Below are 27,330 nucleotides of genomic sequence, written 5' to 3'. Positions count from 1 at the left end.
AGAGATCTGGCTAATTTACACATTGCAAGCATGGACATTGATCCGAATCTCATTAGCTTCATTAGAGAAAACACAATCATGTTAAGTCCAAGTGCCAATTAGTGATGTGAATCTCCCTGGGCTCTCTCTCTGTGAGTCATATTTTACTGTGTTTCAAAGATTGTTTAAGAGCAGCTCCCAATCTCCTTGGAGAACGGTGACTAACATCCTAGGAAATGTCCCCTGCCACTGTTATCAATCTTAAAGAGCTCACTCCATATTGGTCCGGCTGCTGCAATGAGAGCAGGCAGCGGAGATTGTTGTTGTTATTCCCAGTTCCTTTCTGGTGAGGGTTGGGGGTGGAGAGAGGGGCACTCAGAGCTCATGTTTGCAGCAATGCCGATTGAGTCAAATGCCAGAAGAAATTAAGTGTGATTGGAGGGTCTGTGCAGCTGACGCTAAAATGGGTCAGCGCAGACAATGAAGGCTCTGTAATTAAAATGATGTGACGAGCTAGATGAGAGTGCCGGCTGCCATGCAAGGGGCCAAACAACGGCATGTACGCCAACTTGGAAGAAGCTTTGCAAATGGACATTTTGAACAAATCCAAGGATTTGCACTGAGAGAAAAAAAAATTGCTCCAAAAACAAAACAAAATGTCACATTCTTGCTTTGATTTGCTTGTTCTGGCAGAGGAGAATCGCAGTGAAGCCATAGAAAAGTGATGCTTTAAGGCTTTTATTAACAGAGTGAATTCGCAGCTAAAGGCTCTCTGTAAAATGAATCGAGTTGAGAGACAGACATGGCTACATGGCAGAGCAAATGCCAGGCAGTCAGTGTTTTTATTTCTCTTTCTGCACCAGCAGCACATTTCTTCTATAACTGTTTAAGACGAGAGAATTAAGAGCTTACATGGACGCTGATCCTGATGTGAAAAGACTCCAGTGTCTGCATGATCTCACACACACACACACACACAGTGAATAAACCAAGCAGCCACGCAGTGAAAGACATGAATATACATTTCTAGGTTTTTCTTCAAATCCACAGAAAATATTTTTTTTTCCTACTCAAAATATTATGCACAACCGCTGAATCACTGCAAAACCATCAGTCATTCATTATCAGACAGAGCAGGTGGAATCTAAAGTTACAGAATTATTATTTTTTTTGTTTCTGACTACACCTGGAGTGGTTTAGATGCTCTGTATTTTTTTTCAATCCCTGCACAGACGTATTTGTATGAAAGCATGTCCAGTGGGAAATAAGATGTTTTACAGCTATTACAGCAAACAAAATTATTTCAACCTCAGGGCGAACGCAATATTGCACCAACACGACCCCATCTCACCCTCAATATGATGGAGTAACCACACAGATCCTATCAGTAAACATGAACTGGACAACAAAGAGCAGCACAGTCTATGCCTGAAGAGCCTCTTATAGCTCATTCCATGCATACAAATTCCCATGTATACAGCTAAATGTGACGTTCTTTTTACACTGCAGGAGTAAAAAGGTCCACTTTATTTAACACAAGCTGACAAAAAAAATACTCTAAAAGCCTTCTTCCAATACCAATTCTTAAATAAGCTTTAAAAAAACTCCCCTTGGTTTTACAGTATGACCAACACGTCACAATATCAGTGCTGTCTGTCAGTGAGTAACACAGTTGGACACATTCTTGCTCCCCACTGAAAACCACCAAACTAATTCAATCAAGAGGCCAGGCTTTTTCCAGAAACAAATCAACTGCTGACAAGTGATTTTACAGTTCAGCTTGAGCCCAGTAATCACAGCCTAGCATGTGTTCCCTGGAACATGACACTTGTGCTAATACGTTCTCCAGTGGCCTCAGTAAAAGACTGTGAAAACACTACAGTTAAAACCGGGCCCTCTATCCAGGGAAACCTCCGGCCGTTTGCTTTGTGTTATTTTATGCAATTTCCGTCAAAGCTTAGCCTGCTGTTAGTTTTCAGTTAGTCACTTCAGTCCATCAAAAAGCCATTGTTCTAGCCACTGTAAAATTTTAATTCTCAACTAATATTTACAACCTAAGGCAGCACAAACACCCCTCAGTCACCTCTATGATAATCACAAGGCTTTTTGTGCTCAGCGGGCCGCTGCACATGCAGTGCCCAAACTGGGATATAGATATATTTCCTCAAATGTGTGTAGCGGTCAGTTTGTAAAGCGACTCCACGTGTCTACAGCAAGCTGAGTTCTAATCTGCAGGCCGATCGATTGGTAATTCAGTTTAAAGCTAAAATCATTACTCCCCCCCAGCCCAGCACTGTCTTCTACCATTAGGACTGCTGGTCGTCAACAACGCAAGGTGCCACTGAGGGGAAGTTCACTGTAAGCATCTCGCTTTTTCTTAGCCTCTAAATGTCAGTACTACTTCAGCAGTGCAGAAAGTCTTATGTGAGATCTGAATTAAACTGATGACAGAGTTGTTCAAGCTGTGCACTGATTATCTTCCTTCACATCACACAGACCACCATGACCTCAAATAGTGTCATGGCAGCTTGCTTCCCTAGAATAAACCTATCCTGGGGAAACCGGAAGACGTCTTGCCTTAATGCTTCCTGGTTAGTAAACCTCAAAAAAAAAGCTGCCTTCAGAAGTATGCAGTTTGTATTAAGTTGGTTGTCTGAAAATCTCAAATGTGAGTCCAGTAAGAGCTACAACATGCCATGACTGATTTCCTTCAAATATGACATATCATAAAATTACCCTGCACAAAACCCAAAAGTAGAGCCTCAAACTGCTCTACATGGAACAGAAGCATTATATTTCGGTCACGATGCATAAACCTAAGTTTGTATAGCCAACCAAAATTACAAGCCTACCTATCAAAATAAAGAAAAAAAACTTACAAGCTATTTCACAGCTCAGCAAATATGGATTATGTTTTTTCAGGCTCCGCAGTCATTATGGCACTGTTGAAAGACAGTAGAAAGGCAAACTATAGTTTGAGTGTTCAAGTTCCATGGCGCTAAAAATATATCCAGCAAAGACATGGTGTAAAAGAGTGATAACATGCAGCCATAAACAAAACAGAGTGAAAGGCACTGCTGAAATCTGTGTGTCACTTTAAGGATTTCTAAATAAGATTTCCCTGTGAATAAGTTTTTCTGCATGGGCTCCCACATTGGGTTAGGCAGAGAGACTGCCAATCACAGGAGAGTAAACTGTTAGCACAAAGTCCTATTTTATAGTTTGTTAAAGAACATTTTTGTTCACTGAGAAACACTTACTCAAGGGCATTTACACTGAAATCTAATAGCAGTTCTTAAGATTCATTATGCTTTCCTTTCATCAGAATCAACAGACTAAAGCCTTCCTATTTGTTCTGTAAGGGAACATTTAGGCACAGAGGTGCTAATATTAGTAAATTATGAATCACTCAATGACAACACATGCTGATGTTAATCCGGTAATGGCCTATTGTGTTCTAAGCTGCTTAAATTCAAGCTCAAACAAATGGTACTTGTTTTTTTCAAGCATTTAGTCATCGAGACAACTACTGAAGGGGACAGACATGGACACAATGTCCCATTGCAAAGCACATAGTCCTCACATTCCTAGGAATCTAATGGCTACAACTGTATGTAAGGAATTTCAAACATGTTGGTCAAGTTTTTAAAAGAGTGTATCTGTCATTTAAACATTAAAGTGACAAGTTATGCCCTTTTCCTTTTCAACACAGTTGAACTCACAGCTTTGATAGACAAACTAAATCAACAACAACAGGATTTCAAATAACACACAGTACTCAACATATCAGATCCGTCTCTTTTCTATCAGTATCAATAAGAGTTCCTCGGGGTTCCAAATTAGAGCCTATGACCTCTGCTCTATTTAAACTATCTTTGTGGCAGATGATAAGATGCCAAACATGTCAAATACAATTCACTTTTGTTTTTTCTTCTATTTTCCACAGGAGTTAATCAAGAGATCCATGTTAGGACCCTTACTCTTCACCAAGTATATTATTAATCTTTGTGATAACTTTTCAAACAGAAAAAGCTGATGATATTTTTAGGAATATTTTTTTTTTTCTTGTTCTATGTAAGAACATATTGGATTCTCTAGACATTTTGCCTGGATGTTGAAATAATATATATTATTATTCTCTATATGATGCTGTTAAATTCTTATCTTTGCATGTCTACAATTTTTTCTTTTGGTAGTTTTTACACATAAATCTCTTCCTGAACTGTTACATTTTAATGTATGCGTTTATGTGTTTAAATATCACACCTAGTATGGTTTATGCTCTGTGAATAGTTTCCAAATGTCTGTTCCCAGAGCCAAAACAAAATTCGGAAAAAAGCTTTTAAATGTGAACTGTGTGTTTAGAGGAATAATGAACAAAAAGAGCTGAGACTGTCAGAACTGGTTAGCATGGAAAAATGTTGTTTATTATCATGGAACAAGAGAAGAGTTCACTGTTGACCCAATTGCTCTGATTGGTTCCACAATTTGGCAGCTCACTTTCTAATAGAAGATTTTAGTTGCAGTCATTTTGATTCTTTAGATATTGTACTTCATCGGACTCTGGTTCTATCCAGATAATGCCATAAAAAAGTATATTTTCTTGCAATTTAGCATACCAAAAACACTCATCTTTACCAGAATTCTGGCTTTTTATCTGTAAAGCTTAAGCCTTGCAAATGCAGCTCTAACAAAGATGCTCTCAGTATTTTTCATAATGGACTAGTAGAATGGGCCCTGCAGTCTCACTACTATGCAGGTCGGTATCCAACATCCGGCTTTTTTCCCCTCACAGTTAAAATTGCTCTGTGCTCTTAAGAGCAAATCCTAAAAGAAAGCATGAGCTAAATGGGGTTCCATCTTTGATCTAGCAGGGTGCAAAGCCATTGGCCCACAGCCACAAAGGGGCTCTGGTGATGGAGAGGGCTTCTGAAACATGGTGTAGCTTCCTCACAAAGGCTGCTATTTCATGGACACACAGCTCTTGAGGAAGCAGCATCTAAAAGGTTCGGCTTGCCGATATTGTCTTCCTTTAACTGTTAAGCTATCTCTCAGGGCTGTTTACTCTCAGCAGCCCTAGATGGTAAAGGTGTAGACTTTAAATGAAGCATCCTTTGCTGTATTTTGATTAAAATGTAAGAAGCTGGTGTGCAGTTAGGAGACAGGATATGTAAAAGTTGCATGCCCGATATCAGACAAAAGAAGACGAGCAGGTTTGTTTTTAGTGGCCATGATGCTATTTCTCTTGATCTGTCAGGTTCTTATGAGCTCTGGGACTTAGATCCACATAAAGCTCAACTGAAAGCTGAAGTCCTCTCTTGCACTGCTCCGCCAGCCCTGATGCATTTTCCTATTCCCTGTGTGCCACTACTGGATAATGCACTCATTATAAATGGCTTTGGGAATGTGCACTGTCAAGAGCTTTTAGTGATGAACTCAGACCAGCCATCTATTTCTTATCTTGTGAAGTCAGTGAACACTATATATATGATTTTGTGAACAAAAATATTATGTTGTACGTTTTAGAGCAGAGAAAACCACCAAAAAAAGAATCTTTTTGTCTCTTGTATGATAGAGAGCACAGATGGACCAATCAATCAGCTAGATATTGGAATCTGACATTTTTTCTTTGTTTCCCTCTGATTGGTGATCAACAAGTATACTGATCAGATCTTTTTCTTATTGAGGTAACTGCACTAAAGTAAGAACTTCCACCATTTTTTGTCTACAAACTGCATATATTTTTATGCACTTTTTAAATTTAGTGATAGTCGGATGAAGGTTCGGAACATTTCTGTGGTGCGTGATTAGAAAAAGTAATTCACAATGTGTTCCCATCTGTCATCTTCTCTTGGATTTATAACTGATATTTCTGTCAGAGGACTCTGCTAAATTGTTTTCCTTCTTTTTTTTTTTAACTATGCATCTGCGTTATTTTCCTCCGAAAGGAACAAAATCAAAAAATCATTATGGTCCAGGATTAGCCCAATCGGTCCGTTTTTGAAGATTGGTCTAAATTTCATTTTAAAACCAACATGAGACAGGATTTAAAATATTGCAGACAATTGTAAAAGAAATTTGTAGTTACATGTGCAGCCAGCTAGCAGTCTGCTGAACTCTCTTTCCCTTGTAACTCAGATTATTGAATCCTCTACCAAGGGGTGCATATAGGGGGGAAAAGCGATGACAATAGTAAGAGCCCTTGACCACAGCCCAACCCCCCAGGCCCCAAAAAAATACTTTTTTTTTTTACAGAAATAGAAATAAAATCGGGGCCCTGTCAATTACTGTTACTGTGTTTTTAAAATTGTTTTTAGCAGTAAAAATTAAATGTTACCCCTCCCAGACCAAAAAGCACACATCCATATTTACACTGAACACCCCCCTGTATCTGCGTTAGATGGTTTGTTCCTGCTTAGCAGCAGCAGTCAGTAGAAGACAAGAATGACTGTGGCAGTAACTATGCTGCCTAGAAAATTGATAAAGTCAAAGTTTGCAAAAAAAAATTAGAAAGATAAGAGAGAGAAAAAGACAAGAGTGTCTATTTGTAACAGTTTTTCTCCTCCAAGAGAGGTGAGGAGACTGTGTGAGATTATCAACCATTTAGCATAGTTAGCTTAGCTACAGGTTACTGTTGGCCTCCATAGCATTTAATGAATTAAGGAAAAGAAATACCAAGATATTCATATATTTAACTTGTCCCTGTACATTTTTCCACACTTAACAGGTGAATCAGTCAGGAGCAGCTCTAATCCCTGATACCAACATAAACCCCTTACCCCCATCCCAGTGATAAAGGAGAGCGACACTGTATCCAATGGCAACTAGTTAGCTTCATTCCAGGGAATCTATATAGATTTCTCTGTGTCTGCTCTTTTTACAATTACACAACAAAAACAATATATTTGTTGCAGAAATTCAAACAATCTTTATAAAATGATTAAAAAACAGCCTCCTGTCTGGACTGCAGCCTGTCCACACAGTTTTACCTTGGCTTGCATAAGATAAGAGATAAGATAAGATTTATTTGTCATTGTCATCAACAGATTACAACGAGATTGAGAGAGATTGCATCTAAATTACAGGTATATATATTGCCACTATCCCTCCTGACCCGTCCTCTCCTAAGTGAAATTAAAGCTGCAATATGTAACTTTTATAAAAATATATTTTTTACATATTTGTTTGACCTATCATTGTGTTGTGACAGTAAGGCATGAGAGATAATTTGTGAAAAAAAATTTTCTTCTGCCTTCTCCCAGTGCTATCTAGAAACAACCAATCAGAGGCAGGAGGTGGGTTTTAGCACTGTCAATCACAAACTCATGTGGCTGCTCATCCTCCCTCCCCCTTGCTCTGTGCTATGCAATGACGGCAGATAAGCAGTTTTCCTGTAACAATAAGTTGTTTCTCCACCAGTAGCACATTTAGCAGGAAGTGAATGAAGTTGATTAACAGCACTAAAACCCTCCTCCTGGTTCTGATTGGTTGTTTCTGGTCTGAACAGTGCATTAATTTACCTATAACCTGTAGTTCAGGGAGGAGGTGGAGGAGATAGATTTTTTTCACAGATTATCTGTCTCATAGCAAACTGTCACAACATGGTGACAACTTTAACAAATGTAGAGAAAACATATTTTTTTTATTAAAGCTATATGCTGCAGCTTGAATAAAATGAAACTACATAGCATATTTTGAGAAGTCTGGGTTGTTTTATGTACCGTATATTTTGCACGTTGTTTGTGACTGCACCAAATGGGAAGAGACATTTCAATGAGATAAAACTAATAATAAAAAAATTAAGCAACCTATTTGCATGCAGTATGTGGACTGTTGCATCTAAAATTCACTAGCAGTAAATATTGTGCTAGTATCAGTATTGGACACAGTATCTAATTTTTTGTCATGGGACCCAAGATTCCTGGCGGTGCCCCTGCCTGTACCAGAATTCCAGGCCTTCCTTACTTTCCAAGCTGCTGTGCAACGTTCTCTTTCCTGTTATTCCTCACAGAGCACCAAAGTAAGCACAAACTGGCCCGTTGTTCAATCTCTATAAATCTGAAAAGCACAAACTGCTGAGCGGTGACTCATATATCAGTCTATTATATACTACAGGGCTGACAGTATTAAACAAATAGCTGGGCCTGCAGCTGGAAAAGAGAGGCAATATAGAGAGAGCAGAGGTTATTGTCTAATTTAAATCTTGGCTACTTTCCCAGAACTGTACCACATTCCAATTTGTGGCTGTGTTGCTTGGCGCTACTGACAGAGGTCCGGCTGCAAATACTCTCGGGCTCGTCTCCAGAAATGTGCCTCCAAACTGACAATCAACAAGTTGGCAAAGATTAACAGAATGACAGGGGGAAATTAGGCTAAATTATGAAGATGCACAAATACAGTTGCTATGCTTAAATGGAATCCAGATGCTATCCTTAGATGTTTCCTTTTTTCTGTCAGCTGTGGCTGCAGTAATGCACCTATGATCATAAATACTTGATGTTCAGCAACGAAGAATCATAAAAAAATGCATTTAGTCTGTAATGTCTTTAAGGTCCATAATGAAACAGCAGCTGGAAAAGACATCTGTGAACACAGAGTAGTTACAGAATGCTTGAGTGAGCTCTTAGAAGCAATTAGCTGTTTCAAGTATTTTCTCCTTGGCATACTATTGTCCGTTCATCTGCTAGATTGACAGCGCACCAGGACATCATTAGCAAACCTGACAGCTGTTGAGTTACAGTCATTGTTTTTCTCCTGACAGCAGCCATCCGGCTTAGTGCTTCTCTGGTGTTTTTAACAGTATTTAAACCCTAAATGTTACTTTACTCTTCAGATTAAGACACCAGATTTAAATAACAGTGAACACAACGCTTCAGCTTTGATCCCATATCATTGCGGTGACAGTTATGGAGATTTAGAACAAAGAAACAATAGACATATTTTTGTCATAATTCACAACTATGCCTTTACTCTGTGTAAAACGACAGGCTGGATATCAAAGTAGAAGAAAATCTGGAGCCCCGGCGTGTGGAAATAGGTCTTCCTAAAGCAAAAGAAAGAGGGGAACTAGCAAAGAGTTCACATGTGGAGAACACAAGTAAGATCCAAAATATTTTTTGTTTTATGAACGCCAGTGTGAGGAGAGTCAAAAACAGCTATTTTAATCACTAGTTTCCAAATAAAGACACTAGTCTTGTAAAATACATGACAAAATGCTGTTTGCACAATCAGTTATACATTTTCTGTGTACATCCCCATTTTCCGAGTGCTATTGATTTGCTCCTTTGACCGAGGCTCCTTTTGAGTACTTTTATCCTATTTCCCTCTGTTGAAGAAAGGGGTCAGTCACATTTTCTGTATTTGAGCCTTGACCTCTATTTTAGGACCATGCTGTGAGTTTCTCCACTAAAATAAATGAGAGTTGAGCCCGGTTTGCTGTGCTGCTGCACCTTCCTGTGCACATGTTCTCCCATCACTCTTCATCTGTCTTCATTAGTCTGGTTTGACCTGCTTTACCAATACTCTGCCAGTGCGCATAGTCTACAGCAAGCATCAGGAACTGCCATAGCTTGCATGCATAGTTGGAAATATATCTGAATGCATGCAAGATAACGGGATTTTCTGGTCAGAGTTTGTGAAGAAATCCGTAAGTAGAGATTAACAATAAAAAAGCATAAATTAACAAAACCAATCAAGAGAAACTATTTTAGTTTAATAGGCAGATTCACTGTAACATACTGATTGCTGCCTTAAGACGGAGTGAGGAACAGAATTCCCACAGTCAACTTGTCATCGGCTAATTTACCTGGAGCCAGAGGGGGAGATTCTCTGGACACATAGGGAGAGTTAATCTCTTCATTCATCTCCACTAAAGAGATCGACCCAATTAGCTCACCACACTGACTGACAGCGCTTGTGTTTGCTTTACTCCCTTGCCCACTTCTTCCCTTCGTTCTTAGATCAGGAATTTTGTAGTTTATGCAGGTTCCAGATGATGGCCTCAGAAATTTATTCAAGGGTACAATACAATGGTGAAATAATCATGATGTCTTTATTCAAATCTGCAGAGTCTGAAATATTCACCTCTACAATTTGCTGTGACTGATTAGCCCATGGAAGTGTTGCTTGGGGATAGCTCTCCAGAGTTTTGTAATTGAGCTGATTTGACTTTGGAGAGGGTTTTTCTTTTCCTCCAGACAACTACACAGATTCTCCTTTTTAAATGTGCTTCTCTTTTTATTAATTTCATCAATGAGCCAAAGTAGATCAGAATTATGACACTTGCAGAGACAATTCAATGCAGGACAGTTTATATTCCAACTGTCCTGCTCATCCTTTTTTCATCTGATCATTTCTGAGTCTATCTCTGGCAAAAAAAAAACAGGAAGCAGTCAGGCAAGAAATGTCAGATCTGGCAATTCAAATATCACTTCCACTGTTGACATGCAATAAAATATGGAGATTAGCCAAATAAATCCAAAATAGTCAATAAAACTATATAGAGTAATTTTTATACAGTCAAGTGTAGCAGAAAGTACTTTACCAATGTTAAAAATCAGACATAAACCACTAGAAAAAGAGATATATTTTAAAAAAAGTATTCTAAAACACACATCTTTGTCAGCATTTTAAGAGTTTGGAAAGTCAATCCTACTACATGAAATAATTTTCAGAACATTAAATTTTTAAAATATGTAACCAAAATTTATTTTGGTCCATTTCTTTTTGCTTTGTAAAATAATATGTATTTTTACCAATATGTTTACTTGATATTTACATGTTTGGTAGACTTGGTTATACTGGGGACCAAAATCGGACCATTTGTTGCCCTTTGACTTTGTCTGATTCACTTTCATACTACAATCTTTAAAAAACTTATTCAACCAATCACCTGTGGTGGCGCTGTACAAAGACCTGCATATAGAAGCAACATGAAGACCTCGTGTATATGTTTGGTCAGTGTCAATTTATTTATAATTTCACCAAAGTGCTGTACAGTATTCAGAAAATCACCACAAGAGTGTTGCGTAAAAAAGCAGGAAGCTTTTGATCATTTGTTTGGTCGTCATCAGAGTTCATTCACTCCTCCCCAACCAAACCGGACTTCCTAGGCAAATGAACTAGAGTTTGATTAATGTGGACCAAACAGGGTTGTGGGGAATGAATCCTTAAACAAATTGCATCATGGCACAATTTAACAACAACCTCAAAAGCTACTGAAACAGCCTTGCTTTGTTTCATATTACCTTTATTGGCTCATCTTTAATAATAGTATGAAGGTTTGGATAAAGGATAATGTTGACATATAGCTGGGATTTTATTGTTTGGTTGTGATTTGCCTAATGTTTTCATCTCATCTCTTTTTCCCATAACTATGAGGCTCCGATCACTTTCTGTGAACATCTTTAAAGTTAGTCCGTGTAATATTTCACATACAACATTATTATACATAATGTATGTTTAGATTTATGAAAATCCTACTAATTGTTGCAGGATTGATGCTGAAATTCAGTATACTGGGTAACTCTAATTTAGCTCATATTTCTGTTATTCAACTGGTTCTTTAATATCTATATTCCACGACTATAGTAAGTTGTCAAATTTCATTCAACTTTGAAAGCATGTTAGATAAAAATAAGATTGTGTAAAAAAATCTATTTGTAATTGTTCCATTTTCAAGTTTATTTTGTCTGTAGATGACTCTTCACAATCTTCAAGGTAAATAATGCAGCTGGTTTCTATGCATGAGGAACTGAAAGGCTTAAAGCGGGCTTGATAAACAGTGAGCTGAAAGGGTAAGCCATCAAATAATGTCTAATAATGAGCTTTTTCATTCTAATCCTGAATGTGTAATTATAAGATTATAATGTCAGTGCTGGTTCTCAGAGCTCATGGAGCCAGTGAAGGCTATGCTCACAAAAATCCTTTTGCCACATTGCTCTGAAAACAGCTTTCTTCTTTCACATTAAATCTCATTTATTTTGTACGGGGGAAAGACAAAATAAAACAAAGATACAGCTATTCTCTTGCAAACTAAACAACTAATGCTCTGGGGCATTGTTTGTCATTGTTATTCAGTGCTTGCTCACCTACACTTAAAACATGATCCTTCTGGATTTTAATTAAGCACCAAGGTGCCTCCCAGGGGGTTTTGGCTTGGCAAAGGAAACTACTTTGATTTATGTACGACTTTGTTCTTTTTGCTTGAAGCTTGCCTGTTATGAGAGGCTGCAGTGATGAATGAAAGAAGCTGGCAATTATTTTTATTAGTTAATTAGTTCCTGTTGGGGATGCACTCTTTTGTAAATGTATGCAAACTTCAGCAGTGATGTTGTACACTGGGCTGTCTCTCTGCTTGTCATCTATGTCAATAACTATATTAGTACCATGCAAATTGCCTATCTCACTACAAATGTATGCTCAAGCGTGTTCATCAAATTTAAATAGAAATACATGGGTAATAAAATTAAGCTTTTGATAGTGTGCTTCTGTGCATTAGGTAATGGCTGAATCGTCCAACCTATTCCATGCATGCATCTCTGCTTAGAGCCAAGCCCACCTACACGGCACAAAAATAGCACTGATTAGCAAAATCCTTGCAGACCATTATAAAAAGCTATTTCAGTATCAGCAGTTTTCAAATACAACCTCCAGGCACCTGAATTGATAATTAAAAATAAACACTTTATGTGTTTACCCCTCTCACTCTACAGTTTGACAAAAATAAACAGCTTGCCATTACAATTACTAGGAAACTTTGACTTTTATAACATTAAGGATTGATACCATACTGTGCTGCAAAACAAAAAAAGTAGTTTTACTGTTTTGTAAGACATCCAACCTATTTCAAGCTAGACATGGGCTTGGTAATTGTACACCGGAGGCTGAGGCCAATTTTCAATGCATGCTACAACCGAAAAAAATCCAACCAGACAACATACTGCCATTTTCAGAACTGTCCATATGTCCTGTTTTAAAATTAAAACAACTGACCAAATATCATTCACAGAATTCTAACATAAACTTAATTTAGTGGTCTTTTGCTGAGTTGAGAACATTTTTAGTCATTTTGATTTGCGGTTTAGTAGACTGCAGTGTTAAACATAATATACGGTGAATTAGGTGAAATACAGAATTTTTACGGTTTAATAACTTTGATGAAAGATACACAGATTTCACTGTAATAAAGTATTGAGATAGTTCAATTCAAATCAGTTGAAGTTTATTTATGGGACGCCAATTCACAACCAATGTTGTATAAAGGCACTTTACAAAAAAAAATTTTAATCAATCCTACATACTTTCCTGTTGATCCTAATTATTAAATAGTACAGTAAACTCAGTTAATTATTCAAAGTAGCTTAAAATTTCTACATAAGGATATCTTTAAAGGTAAATATATTAAACACAAATAGAATACAAGATGTAAGTCCTTTCATTTAAAACAGATCTGAACTAAGGCGGTTACTGTCTATAATCTGTGATAATATAAGCAAAATCAGCATAAAATGCATGAAATGATAAAATCATCTCTTATGTCTGTGTCACAATGATTTAGTTTCCAAAAAATATTAAAAATACATAGATATGGTGCATGATCTATGTGCTTTGATTTAAAACAGCTAGCACCTCGCCAACTGTAATTTTACACTAGAATTACCTTAATAAGAGTGACTGGGGAGCTTGCTTTAGTATCCACGTCAGGATAGTCAATATTTCTTGCTACCAGCAAAAATTTTTTAAAAACTAAAATTGCCTTTTCTGCAAGTTTGAGAAAAAATTTGCCACCCTGCTGACCAGCAGTGCACAACAACAGTTGGGGGAAGACTAGCACTGCTTCATACAGCCAGAATAATCTCTGGTAAATCCAGCACTTTCTCTGGCATCTTACTAAAAACATGTTACACTGTGGAGACGGTATAAAACTTCCAGCACTTTTTCCAGAACTTTGTGTAAATGGATACTGGCCTGTTTATGATGTCTAAAGATATCAACACCCCGATTGGATATGGCTCGCTTGAATGACACTTCATTGACAAAACCATATTTTAAAACACAGAGTTCCACTCTCTTGGATTCATATCAGAACCTAATGGAGTCTGAAAACCATGCGGGTGCAGAAGGATTGCTGAGTAGCTGGTGGAACTGCTGAAGGTCAGAACTACTTAGCTGAGCAGCCGAAAGCCTTCATAAAATCATGCATAGTATCATTATTTTTCGAGCGGTTTATTATAGACAGTTAACCTCGGTTAACTGAAACCTACCACTTTAATTAGCTTCCTGAAATACCTTTAAAACAAAGTGCTTCTTTGGTCTTTTCACCCTCTTGTCTACCAGCCGGAGTTAGGAAAAAGTTGGTGACACCTATTTAAGAAAGGAAAATTTTTTCAAGATGGTGCAGGTACTGTAAAGGTACATGAGCATCCAGTGGTTTTGATGTTGAGAAGGTAGATCAGTTTTCATGGAAAGAATGTCATTTGAAAGAACCATGAGTGGCTGTCCAGGCAAGGAGACTATGCCAAAGCTGAGACTTCGCAGACCTTGATCTCATTTCTACTGCTGCCATCCCACAGTATGACCGCATGTGAGAGTTCATAAGCCAGCAGAAACACACAGCAAACAAGGCCACGCTGTGAATAAGCCCTGACCACAACTCTTGAAAATATTAGTTGGCTCAAGAATCTGATGAACCTCATTCATACTCCCAGCCGAGGTTTCAGGGAATGCACCTTTGTTATCTGGCGAGAGCTTTCACTGCGGCCATGTGCATTGTTCCTTTTGATTGTGCAAGTGAATAAAAGCTAGAAAGACTCATGAATACTGCATGATTTTCATCAAATGGAGAATCTCAGAGAAGTGTTATTTCAGTAACACGTTGAGAGCCATGCTCATCTAACCAAGGGCAACTGATTGCCAATTATAACAAAAATAATTACTGTATGTAAGAACAATAAGTCACCTGTGTTTTTTAAAACGTAGAATGTCTTTCATTTGTCTTCCTTAAAGGACACAGTCTTGACAAATCAAGTATGCTTAATATATTTGTGGCTGAGGGACTCGTAAAAAGCTCTTGGTGAGGGGTTAGGGAAAGATTCCCATCTTAGATCAATATTGAAAAAGTTCAGCGTGTTGTGCCTCGTGGTCAGGTTTTCACAGTCTGCACAAACACCAGACTTTTCAGGCAGTGAAAAGGGCCAAAAGGTTGTAAAACTGGTGATAAATTCCTGACTAAGCAGGAAAGAAAGTGGGACAGTGAATTACAGAGAAGACAAATGAGTTATTAAATTCATTTGTTCTTGTTCTACACAAACAATACATTTCTGACAAACCCTGGCATTAAAGCAGGACTTTACAGCAAACACATTCCTGTAGAAACACTTTATTTCTTTCACTACTTGACAGGCCGGCTGAACCACACAATATGTGGTCTCTCCTTGGGTTTCTTTGTAAAAACTGTACCAAATACTTTTGACAACTACTACACTGACTGTGTGTCAAAAAAGAATTTGGGTTCAGAGCTTGTTTATGAGGGATCCGATATGATATTCACACAATATGAAACCTTTGAGCACAAATACCACAATTTTTCTGTATCACAGTAACACGGCTTTAAATAAAAATGTAGCAGATCTAATTACTTTGAGTTAAAACAGATTACTTAACAAATTCTCATTTAAGATACATGTCATTAATTCCATGTAAAACTCTGCAATTATGTAGGTCATTTACACACATAACCTTTAGTCTGGCTTAACATATAACCTTTTTTAGATTTTATACAACATTTAAATAACACTTAAAAACTGGAGCTCTTAACTCCCGGTTAATAAGATTTATTTCTGGATTATTCAAACAGGGAGTGCTTTAATTTTGAAGCACTGAAATCAGACTTCTCTGTGGTCATTGTTTTGTTGCAACAGAAAACGTGAACAGCTATTAGTCAGTAATGATCCACAGTCTGCCAATGTTGCTGATTTATAAATTAAACATATGCACATCTCCATCCAAGCTGTGGTCTGTTGCTTACATACTCCAAATGCTAATCAATGTTAGCATTAAATCAAAACAGACTCGGTAGCTGTTTAATACTTTTCCTCCCACAGTATGACTCATTCACTCGAATGAGCTAAACCTACCAACTTCTTTTCAATTTTTTTTAATTTCCTTTATTTAACCAGATAAACCCCATTGAGATCTATATCTCATTTTCAAGAGGAACCTGGAAATCTGCAAATGAGATGCAGATTGCTAATTGTCTCATCTCCCAGATCAGGAGGCCAAGTGAATCTTAAGTCTATAGATTGCAGATTTAAAACAAACCTTGTTTTTGTGAGTTAAGTGCGACTCCTGTATAAGTCGCAAACTAAAGTCCCCATCTCTGGGGGCAGTGAAACATTAATGTCATAAAACCTATCTTCCATACACTAACAATGAATTACACAGAAAAAAAAGAGGAACAAGGTTGCTTATTCCAGCTGCATGTACACCAGTACATGTCATAAACAAGCTTTGTTTGAAGGTAATCTTGCTTTAACCCTCAGGCAAGTTGTTTCAACATGCCTTCTATTTGAGCATTCAAATAAAAGTTTTGTTTACCCACATTATTTAAGCTCTTTGTCCAATGGGTCTCAGGGATATTTGCACACCTGCTGCTATTGTGGGCCTTTTTAGTGCAACCTGGTAACAAGCTGCATTATGGGAATGTGTGATGCACGGGGAGAGGAGGTGAGAGAGAAAGAAAGAGAGAGGATTAATCACACTGTGTAACATGTAATACTACACACCTGCAGCCTGCGCTATTCTTGTTAGAGGAACGATTACAAGAATAAGGGCTGATGCAGTGAGGGACATTTCTGTAAATAAGTTGCCTCATTTTAATCATAACTCAGTTGAAATGTAGAAAGAAATTGAGAAATACTAATTTCATAGACAAATTTGATATGATATATATTAATACATATATTATAAAATCCCTGTATATAGTGAAAAAACAACAGAGTAAAATAAATAAGTAAAAAGGCAGAACAGCAAAAGGAAAATAACCTAATATAAAAATAGAAGCAATGAATTTAAGTTGTCATGGCTAGAAAGCATTACCCAAACTGTGTGAGAAGGATGGCATCTGTTTGTGGTCTGGGCTGCTTGGAAAGAGCCACAAGCTCAAGTCAAGTTAAAAGGAAAACAGCAAAGTGTTTTGATACAGTTTGTGAGCCCATTAAGAGAATTGGACATCAGATCCATGAAACATGGGATGGCTGCCACTCTGAAAAGCTTTAAAAATGAATGGGTCTTAAAAGCAAGGCTAACCACTAAAGGGACACAACACTTATTGAATCAGCCAACCCGAAGTGTTTGACTGCTCCTTTAGAAAACTGCTTAATTCAGAGAAAAAACAGATTTTTTTTTTTTCCTGGGGCCTATGGGGAGTTTTATTATGAGTCAGAAATGTTTAAGCTGTCAAAGACATGGAAAACCATAATAATAGATCACACTGGAAACATAAAACTAGCCCATGTTTTGCTTTGATTTAACTGGAAAGAGTATTTAAAAGATGTATGTCTCCTTAAAATTAGTTCTGGAGATTATTTGCTGAACCTTACCAGATAAACAAACCAGAGCAGCAGATTTATTTTTTCATTTGTGTGACATGCAGACTAGAGGGCTTAGCAGGACTCTCATAAACCAAGTGCTTTTGTTATTTGTGTTAAGTAGAATCACAGTCTCATTTAAAGTTGATGAAATCCGAAAACTAAGCCCCTTCTCACTGACCTGAACAGTGTCATGTGGGTAAGTTTAGCTACTGCCACCTAAATGACAACTTCTCCTCAAAGTGACTTTTTACATCTTGTAAAGGGGAGGAAGCTTTAATACATTTTGTGAAAATGGGAGAATTTACAGCAGGGGAAATAAATACGGATCATATCAATAGTTTTCTCTGTAAATATATAACTGAGCTAGTGAACGTCACCATCATGAGAAGCTTCTTATGTCGTATCTTGGCACTAAACCAGTCAGTATAAATTTGCAGATACGGCTCAGGTTTGACTTCAAAATACTGATAGATATCAGCTTGTTTGTTTGTTCACCTTTCATGCCATTTTGCACCCTCAGTTCTTCATGCGTTTTCAGAAAGAAATAGGAGCTTGCTATAAGTCAATAATTCCTTAATATTGGTGAAAAAGTACAAAGTATAATATAAGTGAAATAATCGACCAGTGGAAGTAGTACTTTTTTAATCAATATTAAGGAATTATTGACTTAACAAATTTCTATATTTTGAAGAAAAGTGACTTTAAGTTAGTTTTATCTCGTTTCAAATGTAATAAAATATTTTTCACCAGAAACTAAAACAAAACACCTGGTAAGATTTTGTGTTTTTGGTCTTCTGACCACACAAGAAAAAAAGGAATGTTAGAGGGAGTTTAAATGTGCTCTAGAAATTTTGCACAGGTCAGAGATATGCTTGAAGAATAGCAGTCACATGAGACCAAAACTGAACTCTTTGGGTGTCATTGAGCACACCCTGTTTGGAGGAGGCACTTGCACTGCAAATCACCTGAAAAAGCACAGTGAAACATATAAAACTAACTCTTAATAAAACTGAAGGAGTGTGAATGAAGAAATGTATCCTGCCAATGTTTGTAAAGACCTAGGGATGAAATGATTGTACATTTGGAAGATTTTCATGAAATTATCAGCTCAGAACATTTGACTAAACTAAAAAATGATTTCTGTTAACTGTACCTCATTCAGCCATGTGGAAGCTCTTTGGTCTCTAGCTTCAGAGTGTGAGGTCTGTTTAAATGAACCACAGTGAGTAATGCATGAGGAAATGTAATGAAGTGGATTTATGAGCAGTGATGGCATGATTACAGGAGGTCTTTATGAGTGCTGATCTGGGTAATGCCCAATGTCTGTCTAAAATTTCACTGCCTTTGTCACACTCACCTAATAAATAAACCAGTCAGTGTGGTTTTATATCCTCTGCAGTTCTCCATACTTTTAAGTAAAATTGAGAGTGTTTCCATATAAGAACTTTAAATGAACTGAAGGACTTTATGCATCCATTTATTTAGAATTTAACAAGTATCAACACAGTGGACTAAAGTACACCTTATGTATGCGGAGCTGCAGACCTGCAGGATTTGCATAGCCATCAGAATGTGAACATGTAATGACGGTACACATGGATGTAGTTCAGTCTGCCATACAAAGAAACTCCTTCTTACAGGCAAAAATCTCCAAGTACAGTACGTGTCTATGAACATACCAAGCTAAAAATATTGCCTTTTTGTCTCAGTGGGGAAATTTGGTGCTTAATAAATCTGCTTATGTACACCCCTGACAAGTTGCAATTAAAAGACTCAGGAAAACACATCTGCTTTTCTTTTCTGGGACATTCGAACCTTTAACACACCTTAGAGTCACATACATCAACTGCTAAGTTGGACAAACTGGATAGCCTCTAAGGCAGGGGTAGGTAATCCTGGTTCTTGAGAACCGGTGTCCTGCAACTCTTAGGTGTCTCCCTGGTCCAACACACTTGAATCCAATAGCTGAATCACTTCCTAAGTGCAGCCAAGTTTTCCAGAGTCCTGCTAATGACCTCATTATTTGACTCAGGTGTGGTGAAGTAGAGATGCATGTAAAAGTTGCAGGAGACCGGCCCTCAAGGCTTGGAGTTGCCCACCCCTGCTCTAAGGTTACACCCCTCCACCTCGTCAGCACACAAACACGCAAACACACACTTAAACATTGTGTTTGGATATGTTTAGAATGTGTGTAATGAAATGGGACCAGCTGTGTACATGGAAAGATGAACGTGGCCCCTGGTCGAGCAAAGGATTAACCCTTTCCCTGTTCCAGAAGCAGAAAGGACAGCAAAACAAAAAAAAGCCCTAGAGGTTTTAACCCAAAGCTTTGCTGTTGTGAAGTACAGTAACTCAGCTTCCTACTAAAACCCCTCCCAACCTCCCTACTTAAACTCTATACCCTTGTATACAATTGTACCCTTGTATACTTATAGGTCTGTAAATAATGTCCACTGTTCTAAAGACAGTATATTTTACAAACTAAGTAACTTCCTTTGATAAATGCATCGTGTCTTTTTAAAGCACAGCTCGTTTTTCATAGCATATGTGAGTGAGCAATAAAATGCAAAGTACATTATAAATAAATTAACAAAAGAACATTATCTACATTTGGCTAAAAGGAAGTTGAACAAGTATACTAAAAGAGGAACATTTCTGGAAAAAAAACTTCTTATTATCAAGTCAAAGTTAACTTTTCTTTATTTGTTTACCTAGGTTAATGGCTGTGGTTACTAATTGTGACAGCTTGTGTGGTTTAGCACTACAGCAACACAACTTGACCTGCTACGTTGTCAAAGGAGCAACTGCTGTATCTGTTTGCAGCAAAAGCATTCAAATTAATTTTAAGCAGCCAAGTAACAAAAACAGCCAGTCTACAAAGAATGTGCTAAGTAGTAAGAAAATGTTGATCCCTTGTTTTGAAAAAAAATAAAAAAATTTATTTTCCATATTAAAATAATAACAAATAAGCAAGATGTAGACGGAAAGAAACTCACATTACTGAGGAGCAACATTTTTTACACCTTACTGCAGGTTTGCAGTTTAAATTAATTAGTCAGAAGGTCTTCTTTTTTTTTCTTTGTTTTCCACAGCTATAACCATGCAGCATACCTTAAAGGATTTATTTGTGATTAGTGGAAATTACACCTTTGTTCCAACTCGTAGTAATTGTACACAAAATGCTTAATCCTTATGTACATACTATAGGGGAATGGCGGATCCTCATGACATAGCATCTGCCATTCTAATAAAGACTATGAAATAAAAGGGATCTGCTTAAATGTGAAGTTGCAAATTGCTATAAATTAAGACTTAGTTCAAATATGGAGTTGGGTAAAAACTTAAGAATGTTAACTGGAGTTACATGTAATTCTAGAGAAAAAATTACAAGTATTTTTTATTATTTTATTGGCACGGATCTTGATAACACTGCACACCAAAAATAATATTACAGAACTCCAAAGGATGGAGACAGTGCCTAGCAAAAGTATCTATTTCCCTTTAACCTTTCCACATTTTGTTACAATCACAAACATGTATGTTTTTGGTTTTATGTTTAGCAGACCAGAGGGACCTGGATGGAAAATAATTTTTACAAACAATTTGAAGTATGTTATGTAATTGTAATTAACTAACCTTTTCCTAAATCAAATTCTGTAAAAACAGGCCCCCTGACTCAAGATTTATTAAAACATTTTATCCTACAATTATACCTGTCTGTGTCTTTTCCAGCTTTGTATATTGACTTATAGGACTTAACTTTTTCCCCATTTTTCTTTGCAAGATTGTCTATCAACAGCAATTTTTATGACAGATAGATTCTTGATTATATTGAGGTCTGGACTTTGACTGGACCACTCTGACTCATAAATATGCTTTCTGTGCACCGTTCCATTGTAGCTCGGACTTTATGTTTAGTGTTGGAAAATGAACCTCTGCTCACGACTTCAAGCCTTTTGGAGTCGGCTTGAACTCCAAAAGTTCATGAATAAAGTTTCATGAACTTTATTGATGAAAGGAAACTTTCATGAATAAAAAACGTGTGTGAAGTTCCAGTTCCCAGCTAATCATAGCTCCTTCTTTCACATGCTAGCTGAGTCTCCTGCATGGCTTGAGGCAAACCACTTTCCTATTCTCTAACACATCTTCACAAAACCTCTGTATTTATAGTAGTACTACACATAGGACTATTTGCTAATTATATGACTTCTTGAAGCACTGGATTTTATTTTCAGGTATCAGACTGGTGGGTCAAATGTTTTCTATTTATAAAAAGCTTCCCAAACTAACCTATGTCTTCCACATCACATGTATGCCCCATGCTATTTTGGTCTTTCACAGAATAACAATAAAGTTCAACAAATTGACAAAATGTAAAAAAGTTCAATGGGTGTGAAAAAATCGGCAGCTACATGAAAACTATTAAGCTGTTTGTCAAGCTTTTTGTCTATATTCTTCTGCAATAAAGTTATTAAAACAAGCTTGGTCAGTTCAGTGAAAAAAGTAATTACTTTGTCCTTGTAGTGCTGGCACTCATTTTGCAAATCAACCTCAGAAGTGTGGACCAGTCCAGGTGAAAAGTTTATATAAACATCTGTTGGTAATTTCTTGGCGCCTGGAGCTAATGAAAGCTCAGCAATAAATGGATACTGTATTTGAAACATTATTAAAACCTTGAAAAAACAACCAGATGGCCATAAAATTGAGAATAACACCGAGCCTCTTTCATGAAAGCAGTAAAGTCAGCATCATTTTACTCTAAAGAAAAACCAGCCGAACCCAACCAACTCTTTGTCTTTCACTGACAGAGAAGTTTGTTGGATAAACCGCAAAACTTCAGCAGCCTTGTACAAACAACATCTTTAGGAAAACAACTAAGACAAAAGCAGAGCCGAAGGTTTAAAAACACACACACACACACACACACACACACACACCCTACACACATATATAATGTGTGTATCATATATATATATGTGTGTGTATATATATGATACACACATTGTATATATGTGTATATATATGATACACACATTGTATATATGTGTATATATATATATATATATATATATATATATATATATATATATACATATGGTAGTTCAATAGAAATGGACTGTCTTATGAAAATCCTTCCTTCCAACCAAACCCAGTACATTTCACAAGCTTCAAGGAAAACCCAAAGTTTTGTATTTCATTCCTACATTTAACTCTATAATATTTTGCCTTTTCAATTTATTATGTGAGCATTAATAAGCTGAGTAAAGATGTGACATGTTTCCCTCTAGTACCTCTGTTTCCCCTTCATCTCTGTGCCAAAAAAAACAGCAGCTTCATTAGTCATGACTGCAGCACCTAATTAAGTTTGTGCCATTCGGGCTGGATTTTTCTGTAAATTTAAAAGAATCTCTGATGTTTCAAAGTGCCTCTGGGCCCTTCTGTCTCTGCTGCCATTAAAACTGAACATTTCTTGAGCCTGAATTTTAAGAGAGTTGTGCCTGTTTTCAAATCAAAACTGTAAAAACTAAAGTTCTCTTGTTTGCAAAAAAAATAAAAACTAGTGCTGTGACAGCTTTTAAGTAGATTAAAGAAGTAATGTTCAGTTTTGGATGACAAACCGCTTTGCCTTGTGCTATCTTTCAGCAAACTGATTCATATAAATTGAATGATGCATGCAGAAGGGCTTATTTGTCTGAGTGTGGAAAGGCAATGTAATTACCATGAACACATGCTTTGAACTCTTCCTTCCTTTTTCTCCAATGTAACTGTGTAAAGATACTGGATAAGCACCTTCCCACCACCCTTGCTCCTTTTGCATGGTGGCCAATTACAGATACAGATGGAAAATAAAAACTCTATTCTCAAGAAATTTACAAGCAGGGGTTAAAAATGCATACCAATACAAAGAAATGTGGTTAAAAGTTTTTCAGGGGTGATGAAGACATGATGAAACTGGGCACAAATGACAACTTGGCCACACGACAAAGAGCTGATGAAACTGTGAGACAAACCTGGTAACTGTTTTGAGCAGCAAACAGAGCTGCACGAAATGGGCTGAATTTGGGTTGGGGGTAGTGCATAGACGTGTGTGTGGGGGTGTGTGTGAGTGTGTGTTGTGAAAGGATGTGTTGGTGGATGTGCGAGGTACTATTGTTCATAAAAAACACACAGAGCAGGTATGTAATTTTTGCTTCTCATAACAGCAAAAGTAAAGATTTTAATACTTTTTTAATTCTATCTATCTATCTATCTATCTATCTATCTATCTATCTATCTATCTATCTATCTATCTATCTATCTATCTATCTATCTATCTATCTATCTATCTATCTATCTATCTATCTATCTATCTATCTATCTATCTATCTATCTATCTATCTACGCTAGGAAATGAGACAGGCATCTCTCTACAAAACATTGAATTATGAATTTTGTAAGAGAAAACAGACATGTTTCAGTTCAATTTTCCAAGGATGTGGCATGTCAAGAATGATTTACAGCCTCGTAAATAATCAATTACCACATAAATTGTAACTGGCAATACAGCAATAATACCTTCGTAGAACTGCAGTCCAACTTTTTCTGATTTTTCCACTGCTATTTTGAGAGTTTATCTTTCAGGATGAGAGCCAGGTGTTGGAGTTTGGAAGGCCTCTGTATCATCACCCTCATCTCTTGGTGCCTCTAAAGTTTGTTATGAGGTCAGGTCAGAAATCTGGTTGGACCACTTCAAATTAAAAATATTAGTTTACACCTATTTCTGTCAGGGGTATGAATAATTTCTTGTCTAATGTTTTTTGGGGGGTTTTTTCCTGATAGATATGTAACTTATTATAGGCAGGTGACATGTACTTTGTCTCAAAGTGGATTTATCAATTCCACACTTATAACTGAAAATTAAACTGCAACAAAATATGAAAACTGTTTTCTACAGTATTAACCCTCACACCAAACTACAGCTGAAATAATGTGTTAGATAAAAGCATAAGACATTGCTCACAATGATTCCATTCAATATAGTTAATTTAAATCAGTGTCTGCAAAATCCCATTAACAACAACTCTGTTAAACACTTACCATCAAGTTAAACACTTTGCAAATAGCTGAAGGGCAAAAAGATATTTCTATACCATGCAATTTAGTTGCATCATACTGGGGGTTACGAAAGTGAGCAGTTCATTTGACACTTGATACAGAGTGTCTTCTTTTCATCACATTGTAACTGTAATGTAGGTGCTGATGCAATGATCCTTCACTGATGTTGAGGAACATGAAACCGTAAAAGCAACAGCGCCCATTACTGTGGATCATATCCCTGTGGTCAGAGTTTAGTAGTGCAATGAGGCCAAACAAAAAAAAAAGTAACACTGCGTCATTACACTTGTCCTGCAGTTTTCTTCACCGATCCACAAGCAACAAAGTTTCAGAACAGGAAGGGAAGTGATCAATGAGCAACTTCTAAAGAATCAAATTAACTGCACTTTAATCAGCGGGATGCACAGAAGGTTTTTTTAGCACCAACGTGGTCACACGCACACTCACAAAAAAAAAAAAAAAAAACGGGATTTCTCACCTTGTTGAAGTTGTAGTAGCCCAAACAATGGGCGAAATCCAGGTTTGACGGATCTCCGGGGATAGAATTTCCTCCGGCAGTCGGATAAAATCTTACATCCATGTCGTGTGAGGCAGCTGCGCTCAGTTGTAGCCTGCTTGTTTCTGCCGTTTTCACAATCCAAGCGCTCAGATAGATAGAGAGAGCAAGAGGGATGGATGGAGAGAAAGCGCGGCAGAGAGACGGAGGACAACCACGGCAGCTGGGGGGCGGGAGGGGGACAGGTAAAGTTTCCGTACTCCTCTTCTACACCTGGTTCAGTCGCTTCATGTCTGAGGAAGCCTGCGTGAAGGTAGGACGGAGTCCGGGAAGCTCACGGAGCAGAGCGGCGGACGCTGTGCACCAATATGCATTTACACACAGCTGCTGCTGCTGTATACAAAGAAGCCACGAGACCGGCGACTGAGCGCGAGTCCACCTCCTTCTCCCTCCCCTTCGGACGCAGAAAAAGATAGATAAATGAATGAAATCAGCAACAAAGTAGCACCAAGACGCGCAAAGTTAAGTCAAAACCGGATGCGAACTCAGATACGGCTCATTCTCCTCTCAGAAGTTTATCGCTCCAATAACTTAGAAAATAGTTGCTGAAAAGGAAACAGGAGTCTGTTGTCCGCATGAACTCCTCTGCTGGGCGCTGGGTTCTGGAGAAGAAGAAGGCGAGCAGCTCTCCACAGATGAAGCAATTACTGACATAGTACAGTGGATATCCAAGTTGTGTCCCAGCTCTGCCTGACCTGACTGTCCCGCCGATGAACAAGGCAAATGTGCGAACAAGTCAGCCACTCCCCAAACACACCAAGCCACTCCCAATGAAAACACCGTGTTTAAGTCCATGCTATATGTTGGCGTGGAAATTAATCACAATTAACATCTCTTTTTTTTCCTCCATCTGTTCATAGAAGCCTACTGCTACAGTTTATATCATCTTTGTGTCCCCTTTTAAAGTTATTTGATTACTGTTATTACACATATGACAAAATGTTATCACTTAATAACATTTAAATATTTAGGCTGTTTCTCATTTCGTAGGATTAGCCACACCACTTGCAATCCCCACTCTCCCAGTCCATTTGCACCAATTGATTAACTAGAAAACTATTCCACAGAGAAACGGGATGTTCCTTCAACGAGCAGTTAACACTAATTTCCATAGCACACATATTTTAGCTTATTCTGCACATTTGGACTGTTATAAGTAAGTTTGAACTCTAGCACCTTGTTCTTAGATTTAAGGGAGGATAAACATATGAGTGCAAATGTAATACTGGAAAATAATTTAAATATCCCAAACGTTTAACAATGTACTGACAATATTGTAAAATATTGTTTGGTGGCCAAGCGATGACATTTCATTGCCAATTTTACTTATGTTTCTTTGAGTAATGACAATAAAATTAGTCTTAAGTCTATATTACAATGTATAACATTTTGTACACAGTTGCTCCTACATAACCATTGAGTGATTATATGATCATAAGCATGCTACTGCATACAGATGACTAGTCTACTGCAAATAAACTACTGCAATAAGAATATCAAAACCTAACTAGTATAATATTTCATATACATAATACTTCAGAATACTTCTAACTATTTTTGTTTGTGCACAGTATGTTGAAAAGTAAGAAATACCATACACTATACTGTATTGGTCTTCAGTCAATGCTCTTACAAGCAAGATTAACATCAAATACATGTTAGAATACGAATAACAACCCTAAACATGCATGATTCTCAGAAGAAGTGTGATAAATACACAGACGACTTGAAATCTCTCTGTGATAGGCATCATTCCCTTCACAGCGCGAAGCGAGAAGCTGCTGTTTGACTCACGTCACTATCACAACCATAAATGAAATTGACCATGTACCCTCATTTTTGTTTTTTTGCAAAAAACAAAAATGAAAAAGGCTGCTCGCCTTCTTCTTTTTAAATGTCTGTGGATTTAATGTCCAAGAAAAAAAGCGAGTGAATTTACATCAAAGACAATCATGAACAATGGATTGAAAGAAGTATATTTACAATTTATTTTATATAAAGTTCAACGCTAAGATCTTCAAATTTAGCAATAGCATTAATACACGCCTCACATTAGTCTCTCTATTAATATGTACTATTTATGTAACAGAAGTATTGAGATGATCAATT

At 37.3% G+C, this 27,330-nt stretch overlaps 1 protein-coding gene across 1 annotated transcript in view; it reads right to left on the bottom strand.

Moving 5' to 3' along the window:
- tox3 (TOX high mobility group box family member 3) overlaps positions 1-25,941 on the bottom strand; it is a 51,953-nt gene extending 26,012 nt beyond the window's left edge. The window contains exon 1 of the mRNA XM_044144359.1: positions 25,144-25,941. Coding sequence (XP_044000294.1) covers positions 25,144-25,245 — 102 coding nt within the window. The 5' untranslated portion in view covers positions 25,246-25,941. The remainder of the gene's footprint in view (positions 1-25,143) is intronic.
- Between the last annotated feature and the right edge of the window lie 1,389 nt (positions 25,942-27,330).

Source organism: Gambusia affinis, linkage group LG02 (assembly GCF_019740435.1).
Source record: "Gambusia affinis linkage group LG02, SWU_Gaff_1.0, whole genome shotgun sequence".
In the NCBI taxonomy this organism is placed as follows: Eukaryota; Metazoa; Chordata; class Actinopteri; order Cyprinodontiformes; family Poeciliidae; genus Gambusia; species Gambusia affinis.
Note: the sequence above shows the minus strand (reverse complement) of the source record. Positions and strands in the feature narration are given on the sequence as shown.